Source organism: Lucilia cuprina, chromosome 5 (genome assembly GCF_022045245.1).
Source record: "Lucilia cuprina isolate Lc7/37 chromosome 5, ASM2204524v1, whole genome shotgun sequence".
NCBI classification, from domain to species: Eukaryota; Metazoa; Arthropoda; class Insecta; order Diptera; family Calliphoridae; genus Lucilia; species Lucilia cuprina.
This window is the reverse complement of record NC_060953.1, coordinates 44,072,772-44,092,475: the sequence shown is the minus strand read 5'-3', so window position 1 is coordinate 44,092,475 and position 19,704 is coordinate 44,072,772. Positions and strand designations below refer to the sequence as shown.

The following is a 19,704-nucleotide window of genomic DNA, read 5'->3' as shown; positions in this document are numbered from 1 at the left end:
ATGTCTTTTGGACTGTCCTGCCCTGACTGTGGGGAGGGTCTTATGTGTTTGTGCGTCTGTATATCTGTCTGTCTGTCTGTCTGTCTGTCTGTCTGTCTGTCGGACTGTCTGTTTGTCTGTCTGTCTGCATGTCTGTCTGCGTGTCACGCTTTAGATGGCAATTTTCATGATAATTTGATGAAATTTGGCACATGTTCGCAAATGAAAATGGTTGAAATCTGTATATTATTTTCACTATCACCCATACAACCATACCCCCCGAATATGACCATTAGGCTCATAATTAAAAAAAGAAACTGTGTTTTGTTAAAATCAAAAACCAGTTGCGATTGTTGTGTCGAAGATACAAATGCAGACGATCAGTACTATTTGCATGTATTTTCAAGTGATGATATAGCTTAGATCAATATCCTGCATTGCCAGGACTCATATTAGTAACATACTGAGAGCTGTAAAATCGACTTAAGTCTCGCTACGTCCTAATGTTACTTAAGTTGAGTGTTTAAATACCTAGAATTTTGCAAAAACGAACAAAATTTCCAGACACCTCAATTGATTCCAATTTTATTTCCAAACAATTCCGTATTCATTTTGTAGTTTACTTCATATTTAATTAATACAAAAAACCACAAATTATTCTAGTTTTATTTAAATTATTATAGTTTGTTTTTTCTCTATATTTTTCTAATTCTATTTGTTCTTCCACTATTTTAAAACTAAGTAGTATTTATTAAACAACTAAAAAAGACAATCATTCATTATAATTTATTATAACAAATTAATAGATTCTAATGCTAAAATGTCAAATCTATTGTTCATAAATTAATCATACTAACTAAAACCTAATAAAAAAGCGATCGGCAGTATCGTAAACAAGTGCCTTAATCTTAAACTGATGTTATTAATGTTTTATAATCTTAAGAATCTTTATCTATTAAGAGTTGAAATTAAACATGTATTAAATATCAAAATAACCATAAACAACATAATAAAACATAACTTGTGCAAAAAAATAAAAATTAAAAAAATTTTTGGAAATTTTATAAAAATAAAACCTCAAAATAAACAAATATTTAACATTTAATGGCTCAAAAATTAAATGATAAATATAATAATTTATCATTTGCTAAAAACAAAATATAAAATAAAATGCACAAATTATAAAAAAAAAACAATGACGTTCAAAATTTATTTTATAGTTCAAATCTCTTATTAAAAAAATAAAATTCAAATTTATTTGTCATTTATTTTATTTGCCGTTTTTTTTTGTTATTATAACTTGTTCGACATTTGTGCGCATTTTTACTAAAAATTTTAGCCAAATTTAACATTAAAATTTATAACATAAAAATGCAAAAGGTGTTGAAAGTTTAGTTTAAAAATATATTAAATCCAATATTTTGTATTAATTTTTCGAAAAAAGCAAATCGTATTAAATGTGGAAATATACAAAAAAAGTTGAAAAGCAAAATAATTTTGCTTCCGGCTATCTTAATTAATTTGTAATCAAACAAAAAATATATTAATATATGAATGAATTTTGTATTTCTATGTTAAAAATTATTGATTTTTAATATGCGCATGCGTTAAGTGTGATGGAAATTTTTTTTATAACAAAAACCAATAAATTATTTTAAATATTTCTTAAAATATTCATTCATATTTTAATGGAATACAATCGTTTTGAGGTTTCAATTTGATTTAATAAAGCTTTATTACATAGTGTATGTAGTTTCTGAGGGAATTAGTGAGACGTGAGACGGTAGAAACATGAATCATGACAAAAGAACAGTAGATGCTTTTAGGATATGAAGGCAGTTTTACAATGAAATTGTCTTCAATATGACGACAGTTTTCTTATGGAAAAGTGTCTTCATTATGAAGACAGTTTTCTTATGGAAAAGTGTCTTCATTATGAAGACAGTTTTCATATAGAAAAGTGTCTTCATTATGAAGACAGTTTTCATATAGAAAAGTGTCTTCATTATGAAGACAGTTTTCATATAGAAAAGTGTCTTCATTATGAAAACAGTTTTCACATGGAAAAGTGACTTCATTATAAAGACAGTTTTCATATAGAAAAGTGTCTTCATTATGAAAACAGTTTTCATATGGAAAAGTGACTTCATTATAAAGACAGTTTTCATATAGAAAAGCGTCTTCATTATGAAGAGAGTTTTCATATAGAAAAGTGTCTTCATTATGAAGACAGTTTTCATATAGAAAAGTGTCTTCATTATGAAGACAGTTTTCATATAGAAAAGTGTCTTCATTATGAAGACAGTTTTCATATAGAAAAGTGTCTTCATTATGAAGACAGTTTTCATATAGAAAAGTGTCTTCATTATGAAGACAGTTTTCATATAGAAAAGTGTCTTCATTATAAAGACAGTTTTCATATAGAAAAGTGTCTTCATTATGAAGACAGTTTTCATATGGAAAAGTGTCTTCATTATGAAGACAGTTTTCATATAGAAAAGTGTCTTCATTATGAAGACAGTTTTCATATAAAAAAGTGTCTTCATTATGAAGACAGTTTTCATATAAAAAAGTGTCTTCATTATGAAGACAGTTTTCATATAGAAAAGTGTCTTCATTATGAAGACAGTTTTCATATAGAAAAGTGTCTTCATTATGAAGACAGTTTTCATATAGAAATGTGTCATTATTATGAAGAAAGTTTTATATAGAAAAGTGTCTTCATAATGAAGACAGTTTTCATATAGAAAACTGTTTATATAAAAAAGTGTCTTCATTATGAAGACAGTTTTCATATAGAAAAGTGTCTTCATTATGAAGACAGTTTTCATATAGAAAAGTGTCTTCATTATGAAGACAGTTTTCATATAGAAAAGTGTCTTCATTATGAAGACAGTTTTCATATAGAAAAGTGTCTTCATTATAAAGACAGTTTTCATATAGAAAAGTGTCTTCATTATGAAGACAGTTTTCATATGGAAAAGTGTCTTCATTATGAAGACAGTTTTCATATAGAAAAGTGTCTTCATTATGAAGACAGTTTTCATATAAAAAAGTGTCTTCATTATGAAGACAGTTTTCATATAAAAAAGTGTCTTCATTATGAAGACAGTTTTCATATAGAAAAGTGTCTTCATTATGAAGACAGTTTTCATATAGAAAAGTGTCTTCATTATGAAGACAGTTTTCATATAGAAATGTGTCATTATTATGAAGAAAGTTTTTATATAGAAAAGTGTCTTCATAATGAAGACAGTTTTCATATAGAAAACTGTTTATATAAAAAAGTGTCTTCATTATGAAGACAGTTTTCATATAGAAAAGTGTCTTCATTATGAAGACAGTTTTCATATAGAAAAGTGTCTTCATTATGAAGACAGTTTTCATATAGAAAAGTGTCTTCATTATGAAGACAGTTTTCATATAGAAAAGTGTCTTCATTATGAAGACAGTTTTCATATAGAAAAGTGTCTTCATTATGAAGACAGTTTTCATATAGAAAAGTGTCTTCATTATGAATACAGTTTTCATATAGAAAAGTGTCTTCATTATGAATACAGTTTTCATATAGAAAAGTGTCTTCATTATGAAGACAGTTTTCATATAGAAAAGTGTCTTCATTATGAAGACAGTTTTCATATAGATAAGTGTCTTCATTATGAAGACAGTTTTCATATAGATAAGTGTCTTCATTATGAAGACAGTTTTCATTATGAAGACATTTTTCATATAGATAAGTGTCTTCATTATGAAGACAGTTTTCATATAGATAAGTGTCTTCATTATGAAGACAGTTTTCATATAGAAAAGTGTCTTCATTATGATGACAGTTATCATATAGAAAAGTGTCTTCATTATGAAGACAGTTTTCATATAGAAAAGTGTCTTCATTATGAAGGAAGTTTTTATATAGAAAAATGTGAAGACAGTTTTTATATAGAAAAATGTGTTCCTAATGAAAACAGTTTTCATAAAGAAAAATATCTTCCTAATGAAGACAGTTTTTATATAGAAAAATGTCTTCCTAATGAAGACAGTTTTCATATAGAAAAATGTCTTCCTAATGAAGACAGTTTTCATATAGAAAAGTGTCTTCCTAATGAAGACAGTTTTCATATAGAAAAGTGTCTTCCTAATGAAGACAGTTTTCATATAGAAAAGTGTCTTCCTTATGAAGACAGTTTTCATATAGAAAAGTGTCTTCCTTATGAAGACAGTTTTCATATAGAAAAGTGTCTTCCTAATGAAGACAGTTTTCATATAGAAAAGTGTCTTCTTAATGAAAATAGTTTTTATATAGAAAAGTGTCTTCCTAATGAAGACAGTGTTCATATAGAAAAGTGACTTCTTAATGAAGATAGTTTTTATATAGAAAAGTGTCTTTATTACTCATAAAAAGGGAAGTGCGTACGTAAAATATGTATATTTTGTTAATTGAATTTAAAATTTTAAAGGTAAATAAATATTAAAAACAATCAAAGATACTTAACACCGACTGTTTTAACAAATATGAAATATTAACATCCATTATAATAAATTACTTAAAATAATAAAGAAAAAGCATAAATGATAACATTAATAAATAAATGAGAAATTAATCAAAAGTTTATAACTAACGCACTATGGGGCCGTATATTTAAGTTAAAAAAAACATACCGGCAAAACCAAAAGATTTAAACAAAGGTTTTAAAAAAATCGATTAAACAAAATAAAGAACATTAACAAAAAACATTAATTTTTAAATAAACATATTTAGATCTAATCGAAACTTTTAAAAATTGATCTTTCATTGTTCAAACTAAGCTATTTTAAAAAACTTTTAATAAAAATTAGGAAATAATATTTGTTTTGATATATTTAACTTTTAGAATTTTATGTATTATTTTGGATTAATATTACGTCAATATATTGTTATAATTTAAACAATTTAGAAAACATCTCGTTTTGTAGAGCACTTTTACAAAGCAAAAAAATATGTATTTAACCTTGATATAAAATCTAATTTGTTTAACATGGGTGGTTATTTAAATTAAATGAATGAATGAGATATATGTGGTTGCTTTTGATGAACTACTTCAAACTACAAAAAAAAAACTATTTATTAGAAAACAAAACTATAATAACGACAACAAAAAAACTAAACTGCTCTTGATAATGCCATATTTAAAGAATTTATTAATCATAAAAAAGTGATTGCCTTTTTCCGCTACACGCATATTGTTCCCACAATAAACCGCAATAAAGATGTTTATTTTAAATTTATTGTGTTTAACAAAAAATATTTGCATATCACAGAGGTGATTTATAGATTTTGGAGATATGTGTATTATATTGTTAAAACATAAGATTTAATTGTTCAAATAAATAAAGACATCTGTTAAAATAACAAACAAAAAATTCACAAAATTATGTTTATAAGGAACTATTTTTGCATAAAAAACGAAAGACTTAAGCAATAAACTTAAAAAGACTAAATATATTTTTTTTTCAAAAAAAAAAACTTTCACTTTGGATTTTTCTTCAAATTTAGAAAACTTTTTCATAATGAAGACACTTTTCGTTATGAAATCTGTCTTCATAATAAAGACACTTTTCTGTATGAAAACTGTCTTCATTATGAAGACACTTTTCTGTATGAAAACTGTATTCATAATGAAGACACTTTTCTGTATGAAAACTGTCTTCATAATGAAGACACTTTTCTGTATGAAAACTGTCTTCATAATGAAGACACTTTTCTGTATGAAAACTGTCTTCATAGTGAAGACACTTTTCTGTATAAAAACTGTCTTCATAATGAAGACACTTTTCTGTATGAAAACTGTCTTCATAATGAAGACACTTTTCTGTATGAAAACTGTCTTCATAATGAAGACACTTTTCTGTATGAAAACTGTCTTCATAGTGAAGACACTTTTCTGTATGAAAACTGTCTTCATATTGAAGACACTTTTCTGTATGAAAACTGTCTTCATAATGAACACTTTTCTGTATGAAAACTGTCTTCATATTGAAGACACTTTTCTGTATGAAAACTTTCACTTTGGATTTTTCTTCAAACTTAGAAAACTTTTTCATAATGAAGACACTTTTCTATATGAAAACTGTCTTCATAATGAAGACACTTTTCTGTATGAAATCTGTCTTCATAATAAAGACACTTTTCTGTATGAAAACTGTCTTCATTATGAATACACTTTTCTGTATGAAAACTGTATTCATAATGAAGACACTTTTCTGTATGAAAACTGTATTCATAATGAAGACACTTTTCTGTATGAAAACTGTCTTCATATTGAAGACACTTTTCTGTATGAAAACTGTCTTCATATTGAAGACACTTTTCTGTATGAAAACTGTCTTCATATTGAAGACACTTTTCTGTATGAAAACTGTCTTCATATTGAAGACACTTTTCTGTATGAAAACTGTCTTCGTTATGAAGACACTTTTCTGTATGAAAACTGTCTACATAATAGACACTTTTCTGTATGAAAACTGTCTTCATAATGAAGACAATTTTCTGTATAAAAACTGTCTTCATAATGAAGCTTTCATTTGGCATTTTCTTGATAATGAACACAATTTCCTAAATGCAAACTGTCTTCATAATGAAGACACTTTTCTATATGAAAACTGTCGACATAATGAAGACTCTTTTCTATATGAAAACTGTTTTCATAATGAAGACACTTTTCTATATGAAAACTGTCGACATAATGAAGACACTTTTCTATATGAAAACCGTCTTCGTAATGAAGACACTTTTCTATATGAAAACTGTTTTCATACAGAAAAGTGCAGTTATGAAGACAGTTTTCTATATGAAAACTGTTTTCATACAGAAAAGTGCAGTTATGAAGACAGTTTTCATATAGTAAAGTGTCTTCGTTATGAAGACGGTTATCATATAAAAAAATGTCTTCATTATGAAGACAGTTTTCATACAGAAAAGTGTCTTCATTATGAAGACAGCTAAAATATCGAAAAGTGTCTTCATTATGAAGACATTTTTCATATAGAAAAGTGTCTTCATTATGAAGACAGTTTTCATATAGTAAAGTGTCTTCGTTATGAAGACAGTTTTCATATAGTAAAGTGTCTTCGTTATGAAGACAGTTTTCATATAGTAAAGTGTCTTCGTTATGAAGTCAGTTTTCATATAGTAAAGTGTCTTCATTATGAAGGTAGTTTTCATATAGAAAATAGTCTTCATTATGAAGACAATTTTCAAAAAAGGGAAAAGACTTTTCATTTTATCTCAACAACTTAATTTTCAAAATCTTCATTCTAATCATTATCATTTAAACATACATTGACGTTCTTTGACCTTTTTCGTTACTCTTTACACTCACAATTTAGCACATCTTAATAAGTATAATTAAGTGGTTGTAAGAATATTTTTGCACATTTAATCGCTCCGTTTGACCTTTAGCTGTTCTATCCTATACATTTTGTCATAATTAAATATATGCTAAAAATTTAATAAAGCTGTTATTAAGGCAGTGTCTAGCTAGCTGTCTTGGATGTTTGTTTTATTTTGAGAGATTTTGTTAACTTATTATAGACGCGTGTTAAAGATGAGCAAAACCTTTTTTCTTCACTTCGACTATATATTCTCTAATTTATTAATACAAATTCTTAGTAGTAGTAGGCTATATTTGGCAATAGTTATAGTTTAATTTGCTATATTTTTATCAAATAAAAATTTCTTTTTTTTAATGTGTTGTCAGTTTCAATGTCGATACAATAAGCTTATATGGTTTAAATTAGTTTATTGCGGTTTTTAAACATCTAACAAATTGTCAATAAAAAATGCAGTTGATATTGAAGACAATTTCCCCAAAATTAATTATTCTCATTTATTTTGCAATTTTGCATTTTTCTCTAGAATTTTTAGGGTATTCCAAATTCGTTTTAGTAAATCTTGGTTTCTCACTTTTATTTTCTAAATTATGTTTTATGTTAATTATTATATTTAAATAAATTAAGCTCAGTGACTATTAAAAACCAATCACCAATTAAGTGTGGGTTGTTTTAAATAATTGCCAATTATTCAGGAAAAGATTTTCGTTAATTCAATTGTTTTCTATTAAAATAGTTATTAATTAATATTGTTTTAATAGTTTTTATAAAAAATTTTGCAATAAATCATAATTTTTAAGTAAATTAAATGACAGTTTTCATACAGAAAAGTGTCTTCATTATGAAGACAGTTTTCATACAGAAAAGTGTCTTCATTATGAAGACAGTTTTCATACAGAAAAGTGTCTTCATTATGAATACAGTTTTCATACAGAAAAGTGTCTTCATAATGAAGACAGTTTTCATACAGAAAAGTGTCTTTATTATGAAGACAGATTTCATAACGAAAAGTGTCTTCATTATGAAAAAGTTTTCTAAATTTGAAGAAAAATCCAAAGTGAAAGTTTTTTTTTTTTGAAAAAAAAATATATTTAGTCTTTTTAAGTTTATTGCTTAAGTCTTTCGTTTTTTATGCAAAAATAGTTCCTTATAAACATAATTTTGTGAATTTTTTGTTTGTTATTTTAACAGATGTCTTTATTTATTTGAACAATTAAATCTTATGTTTAACAATATAATACACATATCTCCAAAATCTATAAATCACCTCTGTGATATGCAAATATTTTTTGTTAAACACAATAAATTTAAAATAAACATCTTTATTGCGGTTTATTGTGGGAACAATATGCGTGTAGCGGAAAAAGGCAATCACTTTTTTATGATTAATAAATTCTTTAAATATGGCATTATCAAGAGCAGTTTAGTTTTTTTGTTGTCGTTATTATAGTTTTGTTTTCTAATAAATAGTTTTTTTTTTGTAGTTTGAAGTAGTTCATCAAAAGCAACCACATATATCTCATTCATTCATTTAATTTAAATAACCACCCATGTTAAACAAATTAGATTTTATATCAAGGTTAAATACATATTTTTTTGCTTTGTAAAAGTGCTCTACAAAACGAGATGTTTTCTAAATTGTTTAAATTATAACAATATATTGACGTAATATTAATCCAAAATAATACATAAAATTCTAAAAGTTAAATATATCAAAACAAATATTATTTCCTAATTTTTATTAAAAGTTTTTTAAAATAGCTTAGTTTGAACAATGAAAGATCAATTTTTAAAAGTTTCGATTAGATCTAAATATGTTTATTTAAAAATTAATGTTTTTTGTTAATGTTCTTTATTTTGTTTAATCGATTTTTTTAAAAACCTTTGTTTAAATCTTTTGGTTTTGCCGGTATGTTTTTTTTAACTTAAATATACGGCCCCATAGTGCGTTAGTTATAAACTTTTGATTAATTTCTCATTTATTTATTAATGTTATCATTTATGCTTTTTCTTTATTATTTTAAGTAATTTATTATAATGGATGTTAATATTTCATATTTGTTAAAACAGTCGGTGTTAAGTATCTTTGATTGTTTTTAATATTTATTTACCTTTAAAATTTTAAATTCAATTAACAAAATATACATATTTTACGTACGCACTTCCCTTTTTATGAGTAATAAAGACACTTTTCTATATAAAAACTATCTTCATTAAGAAGTCACTTTTCTATATGAACACTGTCTTCATTAGGAAGACACTTTTCTATATAAAAACTATTTTCATTAAGAAGACACTTTTCTATATGAAAACTGTCTTCATTAGGAAGACACTTTTCTATATGAAAACTGTCTTCATAAGGAAGACACTTTTCTATATGAAAACTGTCTTCATAAGGAAGACACTTTTCTATATGAAAACTGTCTTCATTAGGAAGACACTTTTCTATATGAAAACTGTCTTCATTAGGAAGACACTTTTCTATATGAAAACTGTCTTCATTAGGAAGACATTTTTCTATATGAAAACTGTCTTCATTAGGAAGACATTTTTCTATATAAAAACTGTCTTCATTAGGAAGATATTTTTCTTTATGAAAACTGTTTTCATTAGGAACACATTTTTCTATATAAAAACTGTCTTCACATTTTTCTATATAAAAACTTCCTTCATAATGAAGACACTTTTCTATATGAAAACTGTCTTCATAATGAAGACACTTTTCTATATGATAACTGTCATCATAATGAAGACACTTTTCTATATGAAAACTGTCTTCATAATGAAGACACTTATCTATATGAAAACTGTCTTCATAATGAAGACACTTATCTATATGAAAAATGTCTTCATAATGAAAACTGTCTTCATAATGTAGAAAAGTGTCTTCATTACGAAGACGGTTTTCATATAGAAAAGTGTCTTCATTATGTCGACAGTTTTCATATAGAAAAGTGTCTTCATTATGAAAACAGTTTTCATATAGAAAAGAGTCTTCATTATGTCGACAGTTTTCATATAGAAAAGTGTCTTCATTATGAAGACAGTTTGCATTTAGGAAATTGTGTTCATTATCAAGAAAATGCCAAATGAAAGCTTCATTATGAAGACAGTTTTTATACAGAAAATTGTCTTCATTATGAAGACAGTTTTCATACAGAAAAGTGTCTATTATGTAGACAGTTTTCATACAGAAAAGTGTCTTCATAACGAAGACAGTTTTCATACAGAAAAGTGTCTTCAATATGAAGACAGTTTTCATACAGAAAAGTGTCTTCAATATGAAGACAGTTTTCATACAGAAAAGTGTCTTCAATATGAAGACAGTTTTCATACAGAAAAGTGTCTTCAATATGAAGACAGTTTTCATACAGAAAAGTGTCTTCATTATGAATACAGTTTTCATACAGAAAAGTGTCTTCATTATGAATACAGTTTTCATACAGAAAAGTGTATTCATAATGAAGACAGTTTTCATACAGAAAAGTGTCTTTATTATGAAGACAGATTTCATACAGAAAAGTGTCTTCATTATGAAGACAGTTTTCATATAGAAAAGTGTCTTCATTATGAAAAAGTTTTCTAAGTTTGAAGAAAAATCCAAAGTGAAAGTTTTCATACAGAAAAGTGTCTTCAATATGAAGACAGTTTTCATACAGAAAAGTGTTCATTATGAAGACAGTTTTCATACAGAAAAGTGTCTTCAATATGAAGACAGTTTTCATACAGAAAAGTGTCTTCACTATGAAGACAGTTTTCATACAGAAAAGTGTCTTCATTATGAAGACAGTTTTCATACAGAAAAGTGTCTTCATTATGAAGACAGTTTTCATACAGAAAAGTGTCTTCATTATGAAGACAGTTTTTATACAGAAAAGTGTCTTCACTATGAAGACAGTTTTCATACAGAAAAGTGTCTTCATTATGAAGACAGTTTTCATACAGAAAAGTGTCTTCATTATGAAGACAGTTTTCATACAGAAAAGTGTCTTCATTATGAATACAGTTTTCATACAGAAAAGTGTCTTCATAATGAAGACAGTTTTCATACAGAAAAGTGTCTTTATTATGAAGACAGATTTCATAACGAAAAGTGTCTTCATTATGAAAAAGTTTTCTAAATTTGAAGAAAAATCCAAAGTGAAAGTTTTTTTTTTTTGAAAAAAAAATATATTTAGTCTTTTTAAGTTTATTGCTTAAGTCTTTCGTTTTTTATGCAAAAATAGTTCCTTATAAACATAATTTTGTGAATTTTTTGTTTGTTATTTTAACAGATGTCTTTATTTATTTGAACAATTAAATCTTATGTTTAACAATATAATACACATATCTCCAAAATCTATAAATCACCTCTGTGATATGCAAATATTTTTTGTTAAACACAATAAATTTAAAATAAACATCTTTATTGCGGTTTATTGTGGGAACAATATGCGTGTAGCGGAAAAAGGCAATCACTTTTTTATGATTAATAAATTCTTTAAATATGGCATTATCAAGAGCAGTTTAGTTTTTTTGTTGTCGTTATTATAGTTTTGTTTTCTAATAAATAGTTTTTTTTTTGTAGTTTGAAGTAGTTCATCAAAAGCAACCACATATATCTCATTCATTCATTTAATTTAAATAACCACCCATGTTAAACAAATTAGATTTTATATCAAGGTTAAATACATATTTTTTTGCTTTGTAAAAGTGCTCTACAAAACGAGATGTTTTCTAAATTGTTTAAATTATAACAATATATTGACGTAATATTAATCCAAAATAATACATAAAATTCTAAAAGTTAAATATATCAAAACAAATATTATTTCCTAATTTTTATTAAAAGTTTTTTAAAATAGCTTAGTTTGAACAATGAAAGATCAATTTTTAAAAGTTTCGATTAGATCTAAATATGTTTATTTAAAAATTAATGTTTTTTGTTAATGTTCTTTATTTTGTTTAATCGATTTTTTTAAAAACCTTTGTTTAAATCTTTTGGTTTTGCCGGTATGTTTTTTTTAACTTAAATATACGGCCCCATAGTGCGTTAGTTATAAACTTTTGATTAATTTCTCATTTATTTATTAATGTTATCATTTATGCTTTTTCTTTATTATTTTAAGTAATTTATTATAATGGATGTTAATATTTCATATTTGTTAAAACAGTCGGTGTTAAGTATCTTTGATTGTTTTTAATATTTATTTACTGTCTTCATAATGAAGACACTTTTCTATATGAAAACTGTCTTCATAATGAAGACACTTTTCTATATGAAAACTGTCTTCATAATGAAGACACTTTTCTATATGAAAAGAAGACTCTTTTCTATATGAAAACTTTCTTCATTAAGAAGACACTTTTCTATATAAAAACTGTCTTCATTAAGAAAACACTTGTCTATATTAAAACTGTCTTCATTAAGAAGACACTTTTCTATATGAAAACTGTCTTCATTAAGAAGACACTTTTCTATATGAAAACTGTCCTCATTAAGAAGACACTTTTCTATATGAAAACTGTCCTCATTAAGAATACACTTTTCTATATGAAAACTGTCTTCAATAAGAGGACACTTTTCTATATGAAAACTGTCTTCATTAAGAAGAGTCTTTTTTATATGAAAACTGTCTTCATTAAGAAGACACTTTTTTATATGAAAACTGTCGTCATTAAGAAGACACTTTTCTATATGAAAACTGTCTTCAATAAGAAGACACTTTTCTTTATGAAAACTGTCTTCGATAAGAAGACACTTTTCTATATGAAAACTGTCTTTATTAAGAAGACACTTTTCTATATGAAAAAAAGACTTTTCTATATGAAAACTGTCTTCATTAGGAAGACGTTTTTCTATATGGAAACTGTTTTTATTAAGAAAAGACTTTTCTATATGAAAACTGTCTTCATTAAGAAGACACTTTTCTATATGAAAACAGTCTTCATTAAGAAGACACTTTTTTATATGAAAACTGTCTTCATAAAGAAGACACTTTTCTATATGAAAACTGTCTTTATTAAGAAAAGACTTTTCTATATGAAAACTGTCTTCATTAGGAAGACATTTTTCTATATGGAAACTGTCTTTATTAAGAAAAGACTTTTCTATATGAAAACTGTCTTTATTAAGAAAAGACTTTTCTAAATGAAAACTGTCTTCATTAAGAAGACACTTTTCTATATGAAAACAGTCTTCATAAAGAAGACACTTTTCTATATGAAAACAGTCTTCATAAAGAAGACACTTTTCTATATGAAAACTGTCTTTATTAAGAAAAGACTTTTCTATATGAAAACTGTCTTCATTAGGAAGACATTTTTCTATATGGAAACTGTCTTTATTAAGAAAAGTCTTTTCTATATGAAAACTGTCTTTATTAAGAAAAGACTTTTCTATATGAAAACTGTCTGTCTATTAGGAAGACACTTTTCTATATGGAAACTGTCTTTATTAAGAAAAGACTTTTCTATATGAAAACTGTCTTCATTAGGAAGACATTTTTCTATATGAAAACTGTCTTCATTTAGAAGACACTTTTCTATATGAAAACAGTCAGTGTCTTCTTAAGACACTTTTTTATATGAAAACTGTCTTCATTAAGAAGCCACTTTTCTATATGAACACTGTCTTCATTACGAAGACTCTTTTCTATATGAAAACTGTTTTCATTAAGAAGTCACTTTTCTAAGTATATGAAAACTATCTTTATTAAGAAGAAACTTTTTTATATGAAAACTGTCTTCATAATGAATACAATTTATGTAGATTCTTAAATTAAATTGACCGCAGCTTCTAAAAATAAATCTTTTTATATAGATATGTCAAACACGAATTAAATTGATTCTATTTTTAATATATTTAATAAAGTTATAATCCAATTCATATTGATTTCAGTTGTGCGTTAAGTGTGTTTTTTTCAAACAAAGTTTGCTGCTTAAGTCTTTTGTTTGTTTTAATGATTTCTATAGAAAAACCAGAAAATTGACTTTTTAAAATAATGATAAATTATTTGCAATTATTAACAAAAAAAATTAATAAAACATATTAATAATCGTTTATAAAACAAACAATCAGCAATTAATTTAAACAAAAGATTAAACAAATACTTGTCGAAGAAAAAAACAACAAAAGTTCATTCATGTATGGAGAAGAAATCAAATAAAATTCAAAGAATTTTTTTTTTTGGTGGTAAATTTTTATTGTAAATGGTAGCGTAGATAAACTTGAACTTGAAATTTTAAAGAGGCTACTTAGACCAGCCTTTCTTTAAACTGCATTTAAGATTTAAATAATCTTAAATGAAATATTTAAATTTTTGTTATTAATTTTTAATAAGAAAAACAAAAAAACATTTAAAAAAAAAAGTGATTGTGTTTTAAAAAAAATATGTTGTTTCTAGTCTTTAATTTTGAAGAGTAGCTTCTTTATATTTTTTCTAAACAGAGAAGTGATAAAATATGTATAGTTTTTCTATATTTCTAACGGCAGCAGAATTATTTCGGCAGCAGCAGCAGCAGTCAACCAGCCAACAATCTATTGTTTTTGATGGTCATTCAAATTTTGATTTAATTTTTTTTTTGTGCTTTCAACATTTTGTGTATTTCTCTCATTTTTAGAAACCAATAATCTTCTTTTTTTTTGCTTATTTTATGTAGTTTATCATATTTTTTATGTATTTGTCATTAAATTATTATGTATGTGTGTGAATATTTTTTGGACATTTTTTGTCTAGTCTAGTCCAGTTAGTCAGTTAGTTGGTACGTTATGTTTGTTATATAAATTTCACTGTTTCTTGTTGGCTCATCATCATTTGTGCTTTGAACTTCTTGAGAGTGTTTTCGAAAAAATTCATATCAAATAAATTTATATTTAAAAAAAAATTCATAAGAATTTAATAAAATTTTAAGTGCTTTTTGAAAAAAAATATTAATATACCAAAATGGTAGGTGTTGAGAGAACAACCACAATTCTTTATAAAACCTTATACAGTGAATAGTGTATTTTGTAAAAATTAAAGAAATTAAAAAACTTTAACACAAACATGAACTTTTAAAGAAAATTAGAAAAAAACTGAAATTTTTTAAAATATTATAAAAAAAAATTAATAAATTTATTAAAAATTAAAAAAAAGTCTAACCATCAACCTTGAGTGCATAAAAATGTCCTTCAATAATAAAATTTTTATTTTGGATTAATTCGTTTGATCTCTACAAAGAAAAAGTTTGAAAAAAAAATTAAGAAAAAAGTGCAAAATTTGGATGTATTTTACAAAAGAATCTTGGAATAAGTTTACTAAGAAAATGTGTCAATAAAAAGTTTTCCTGAATTTGAACCAAATCTTGGACATTTTCCATACTAAAGGATAATAATTAGGAGTCAAACTTAGAATTTAAAAATTCCATGTACTATCATGTATACAAAGTAATAGAATGAAGTAAGGATTAGACAGTAATAAGTCATATAGTCCAATGTCATAAATTCCATGTCCATGACACTTTTAATACATATAGAAAAGTCTTGAAATATGTATTAATTAAGTTGTTCCGAAAGTGCTATACTTTTCCCGGAAAGAATTGCTCCTAAATTATGTTAGGTTGATAGAGGGAATCAAGGATGAATTAAAAAATAATATGTCATAATGTCCATTAACATAAAGACCATGTCCCTGACACTTTTCAATGTCTGCTAATATGTATGTCTTTTAATACATATTGAATTGCAGTTATTAACCCAGCAAAAACTTTGATTACCATGTGAAGGTTTAAAATGCTAAATTTTAAGTCATTATTTTAACACGGTGATGTCATTTGAGGCAAGTACTTACCACAAACGCTTACAAGTAGTTAGAAAAAGTAGACGTTTTAGCTTCACAGGCAAGAAAACTAATGCATTGTAAAGCATTTATATAAAACACATTGTAAGTAAGACCTTATTAAACTACTTCTTTGTAATCTAGAAGATATGTAGTAATTATTGAAAAGTATGTTGTTAGGTAAGTAATTACCTGGAAATGAAAGTATTTTAAAAAGTGAAATACTTTTCTCAGATAGAATTGTCCTAGGTTGATAGGTTGATAGGAAGACCTAAACAAGATTATATCCTAAGAAAGACACTTATATGTTACTTTCGGGACTGTTGAAAGCTTCTTTTTATGGAAGCAAAAAAACGGTAAATGTGTTGTCTTTCAATATTCGAAAACTCAGATTTCTTGACGTAATTCCTAAGAATTTTTTAATCAGTGTTCGTGAGGCATATTATTTCCGAAATAATATCACTCAAAAAATACTTGAATCTAACTTGAACTAATACCTGATAATGGCACTAAACATGCTCCAGTCTTTTACTGCCCTCTCCATATGCCTTATAATTGTTGAAAACCGCAAATCGAGCTGTGCTTGTTAGGAATGTTATTTCCGAAATAATATAACTCCCAAAATACGTGGATCTAACTTGAACCAATGCCTGACATTGGCAATGAACATTCTCCAGACTTTTTCTGTCCTCAATATATGCTTTTTATTTGTCTAAATCCGTACATCGAGCTATGATCGTTAGGAATGTTATTTCCGAAATAATATAACTCCCAGAACTTCACTGTCCTCTCCACATGCTTTACATTTTTCAAAATCCGCACGTCAAGCTGTACTCGTAATCCTGTATATCTTTTCAGAATATATACCATCCGACTAACCTCAAACTTGCTCATTTTTAGGATATTTCTAGTTTTTTTTTCTAATTAAGTTCTCCTTATTTTGTTGTATGTCACAAGTTCCCCAAAAAAACTGTATTAGTTCCACAAATAGTTCCAGAACATTCCAGTTTGAAATTATTCCTGGAATTTCACTTTCAAAACTCAGTTCTTTAATAAATTATTAATCTTCATAGAATATATTTGAACTGATCTTAAATAAGATCTTTTCTAGGTATATTCTGGTTACGTGGGTTGCTCGCTAGTTAGCGAGTTCGAGTGAATTGCCATTAGAATTAAAATTGTCATTGTCTTATGTTGAGATAATGGTTTCCCTCCCTAATTTCATTGACTACTTGGTTTTTGAGATCTCCGGAAAAACTAGCCGACGTTTCTAATAATACCGATCATGTTTACTAGTGACACATCACTGATATAATAGTCCAGATCATGGAATAGAGCTTTACCAATATAGAGCAGTCGAGTTCGAGAGTGGACCAGAACAGCTTCGATATTCTACAAGGGCTGATATTCGACCACCTAAGTTTTATCTCAGTCTAAGTCTAGTCATCTATCAAATTTTTATAAGAGCACTAGGGGAATATGTGAATGTCAATTTGAGTTAAGCCTAGACACGATCCTTTGGTTGCGTATTCATCAGATATTTCATTTTCCTGGATACAAATATATACTAAAACCCATATCAATGCCAGTGATAGAATACATTTGAGAAGATAGTTAATAACAATGGCGTTAAGAGCCTTGATCGATACAAGGCTGGTCCAAGTATATAATTATAGTCATATTTTCGAGATTTAGTTTCCAGATTCTTATCGCGACCTATTATGCAGATTAGATAAAGTAACAACCTGGTCTATTATAACACCTACAGTCCTATTGCACCAAATTGATCATAAGTGACAAAACTTTCCTTTATTTTATTTCAGAAATTCCTTTTGATTGCTTTCGCTTTAGTTGGCATTGCTGCCGCCGCTACTCTCCCCGATAGTGCCACTCAGGGCCCTAATCCCCAGGATATTGCCACACCTGAACCAGAATACATCGATATTGATTTGCCTGAACCAGCTCCTGCTCCCAAACCAGCCCCAGTACCAAAACCAGTCTTTGCCGTTCCCGCCCCCAGACCCGTACAACGTCCCGTCCAAGCTGCCTCTTTCGCCGCCCCCCTTGTCCAACACTTGCAACCCCAATTCGCTCAACCTCAATTGCCTGGTCATTTCCATGGACAATCCGGTTACCAATACAGACGTCCCGTTTATGTCAGACGTGTCTACCGTCGTCGTTATTAAGTAAGAGGATCAAGAAGACTTAAAGACTCCCACATAAAATAAATCATGGTTCAAACTAAAAAAAAGAAGGATGTTAGTAGGAGAGATTAATTCATTGTATTATTAAGGTTTCATTATGACAAAAACAACTCAAAAGGAACAGTCATTTTTGTATTAAAACCCCCCTGTTTTTAGTTTTAAATATTTTTGTTTAATATTTTTTTTTTTGTTTTGTAAAGTATCAAAATCATAGTGTTAGAAAGTACAAAGAGACAAATGATGTGTTAAAAAAAATCTTGTTAAAAAAAGCACATAAAAAAACGAAATAAATAAAATATATTATTATTTATAAAAAATATCTGTTTTTCATTTAAATTACATTACTGAGGAAAAATATTGCACAGGTCACAATAAGAAAAGCCTTTTACAAAGATTAATATAACAGTTAAAATCCTCAAATTTTGTAGGAGCCGCTTTAGTGTTAATATGACTATTTAGCATAAAAAGTGGGCGGACTAGCATTAGGGGGCATGGCACCTCTCATATAAATTCAATACAAAAATTCGTTTATCTTGGAAACTATTACAGTTAGAATCTTAAAATTTTGCATGAATAACTTTAAGATCCATGTTAAGATTTTGGGTAATAAATTGGCGGACTACCCATGAGGGAAGCGGCATCTGCCATATACTAATTAAATACAAAAATTCGTTAATCTGGGAAACTAATACAACTAAATTCTTAAAATTTTGCACGAAGAACTTTAATAATTACTGAACATTTTTAAGGAAAACAAGCCAACTTAACTCTCGGGGGGTCTTGGAGCCACCATATGAATAAAATAGAAAACTTCGTATATGTGAAACAAGCAGACTTTACTCTAGGGGGTCTTGGAGCCCTCATGTGAATGAAATAGAAAAATTCGTATGTTTCAAAAACTTGTAGAGCTAGATCTTTAAATTTTACTTGAAGAACTTTGAAATAACATTTAGAGTATAACGGGCGGACATCCAATGGGGTACTTGGTACCTCCGATATGAATTTAATACAAAATATCGTTTAACTAGGAAACTAATAGAACTACATTCTTCAAATTTTGCACAAATTGTTTTAATATTTACCTGAACATTTTGTAGGCAAAAGGGCAGACTTTCATCTGGGGAGCTTGAAGCCCCAGGTATACGAATTTTCCGTATATCTAAGAAACTATTAGAGTTAAAATCTTCAAATTTTACATAAATAATTTGGACATTCATGTGAACACTTACAGAATAACGGCCGGACTTTCTAGGGGGGGGGGCCTTGGTACCACATATATGAATTATATAAAAATTTGGCATACCTTAAAAAATTGTTAGATAAATAACATTTTTCATAGATAGACAGAAATTGGCGAT

General features: G+C 27.0%; 1 protein-coding gene across 1 annotated transcript; it reads left to right on the top strand.

Annotated features, from left to right (window-relative positions):
• Window positions 1–15,153: 15,153 nt before the first annotated feature.
• LOC111683393 (protein TonB) lies at window positions 15,154–18,635 on the top strand. Its single transcript, XM_023445477.2, has 2 exons — window positions 15,154–15,272; window positions 17,966–18,635. Exons 1-2 carry the CDS (start codon window positions 15,270–15,272, stop codon window positions 18,326–18,328), a joined length of 366 nt encoding a protein of 121 aa, XP_023301245.1. The 5' UTR covers window positions 15,154–15,269; the 3' UTR covers window positions 18,329–18,635.
• Window positions 18,636–19,704: the final 1,069 nt, after the last annotated feature.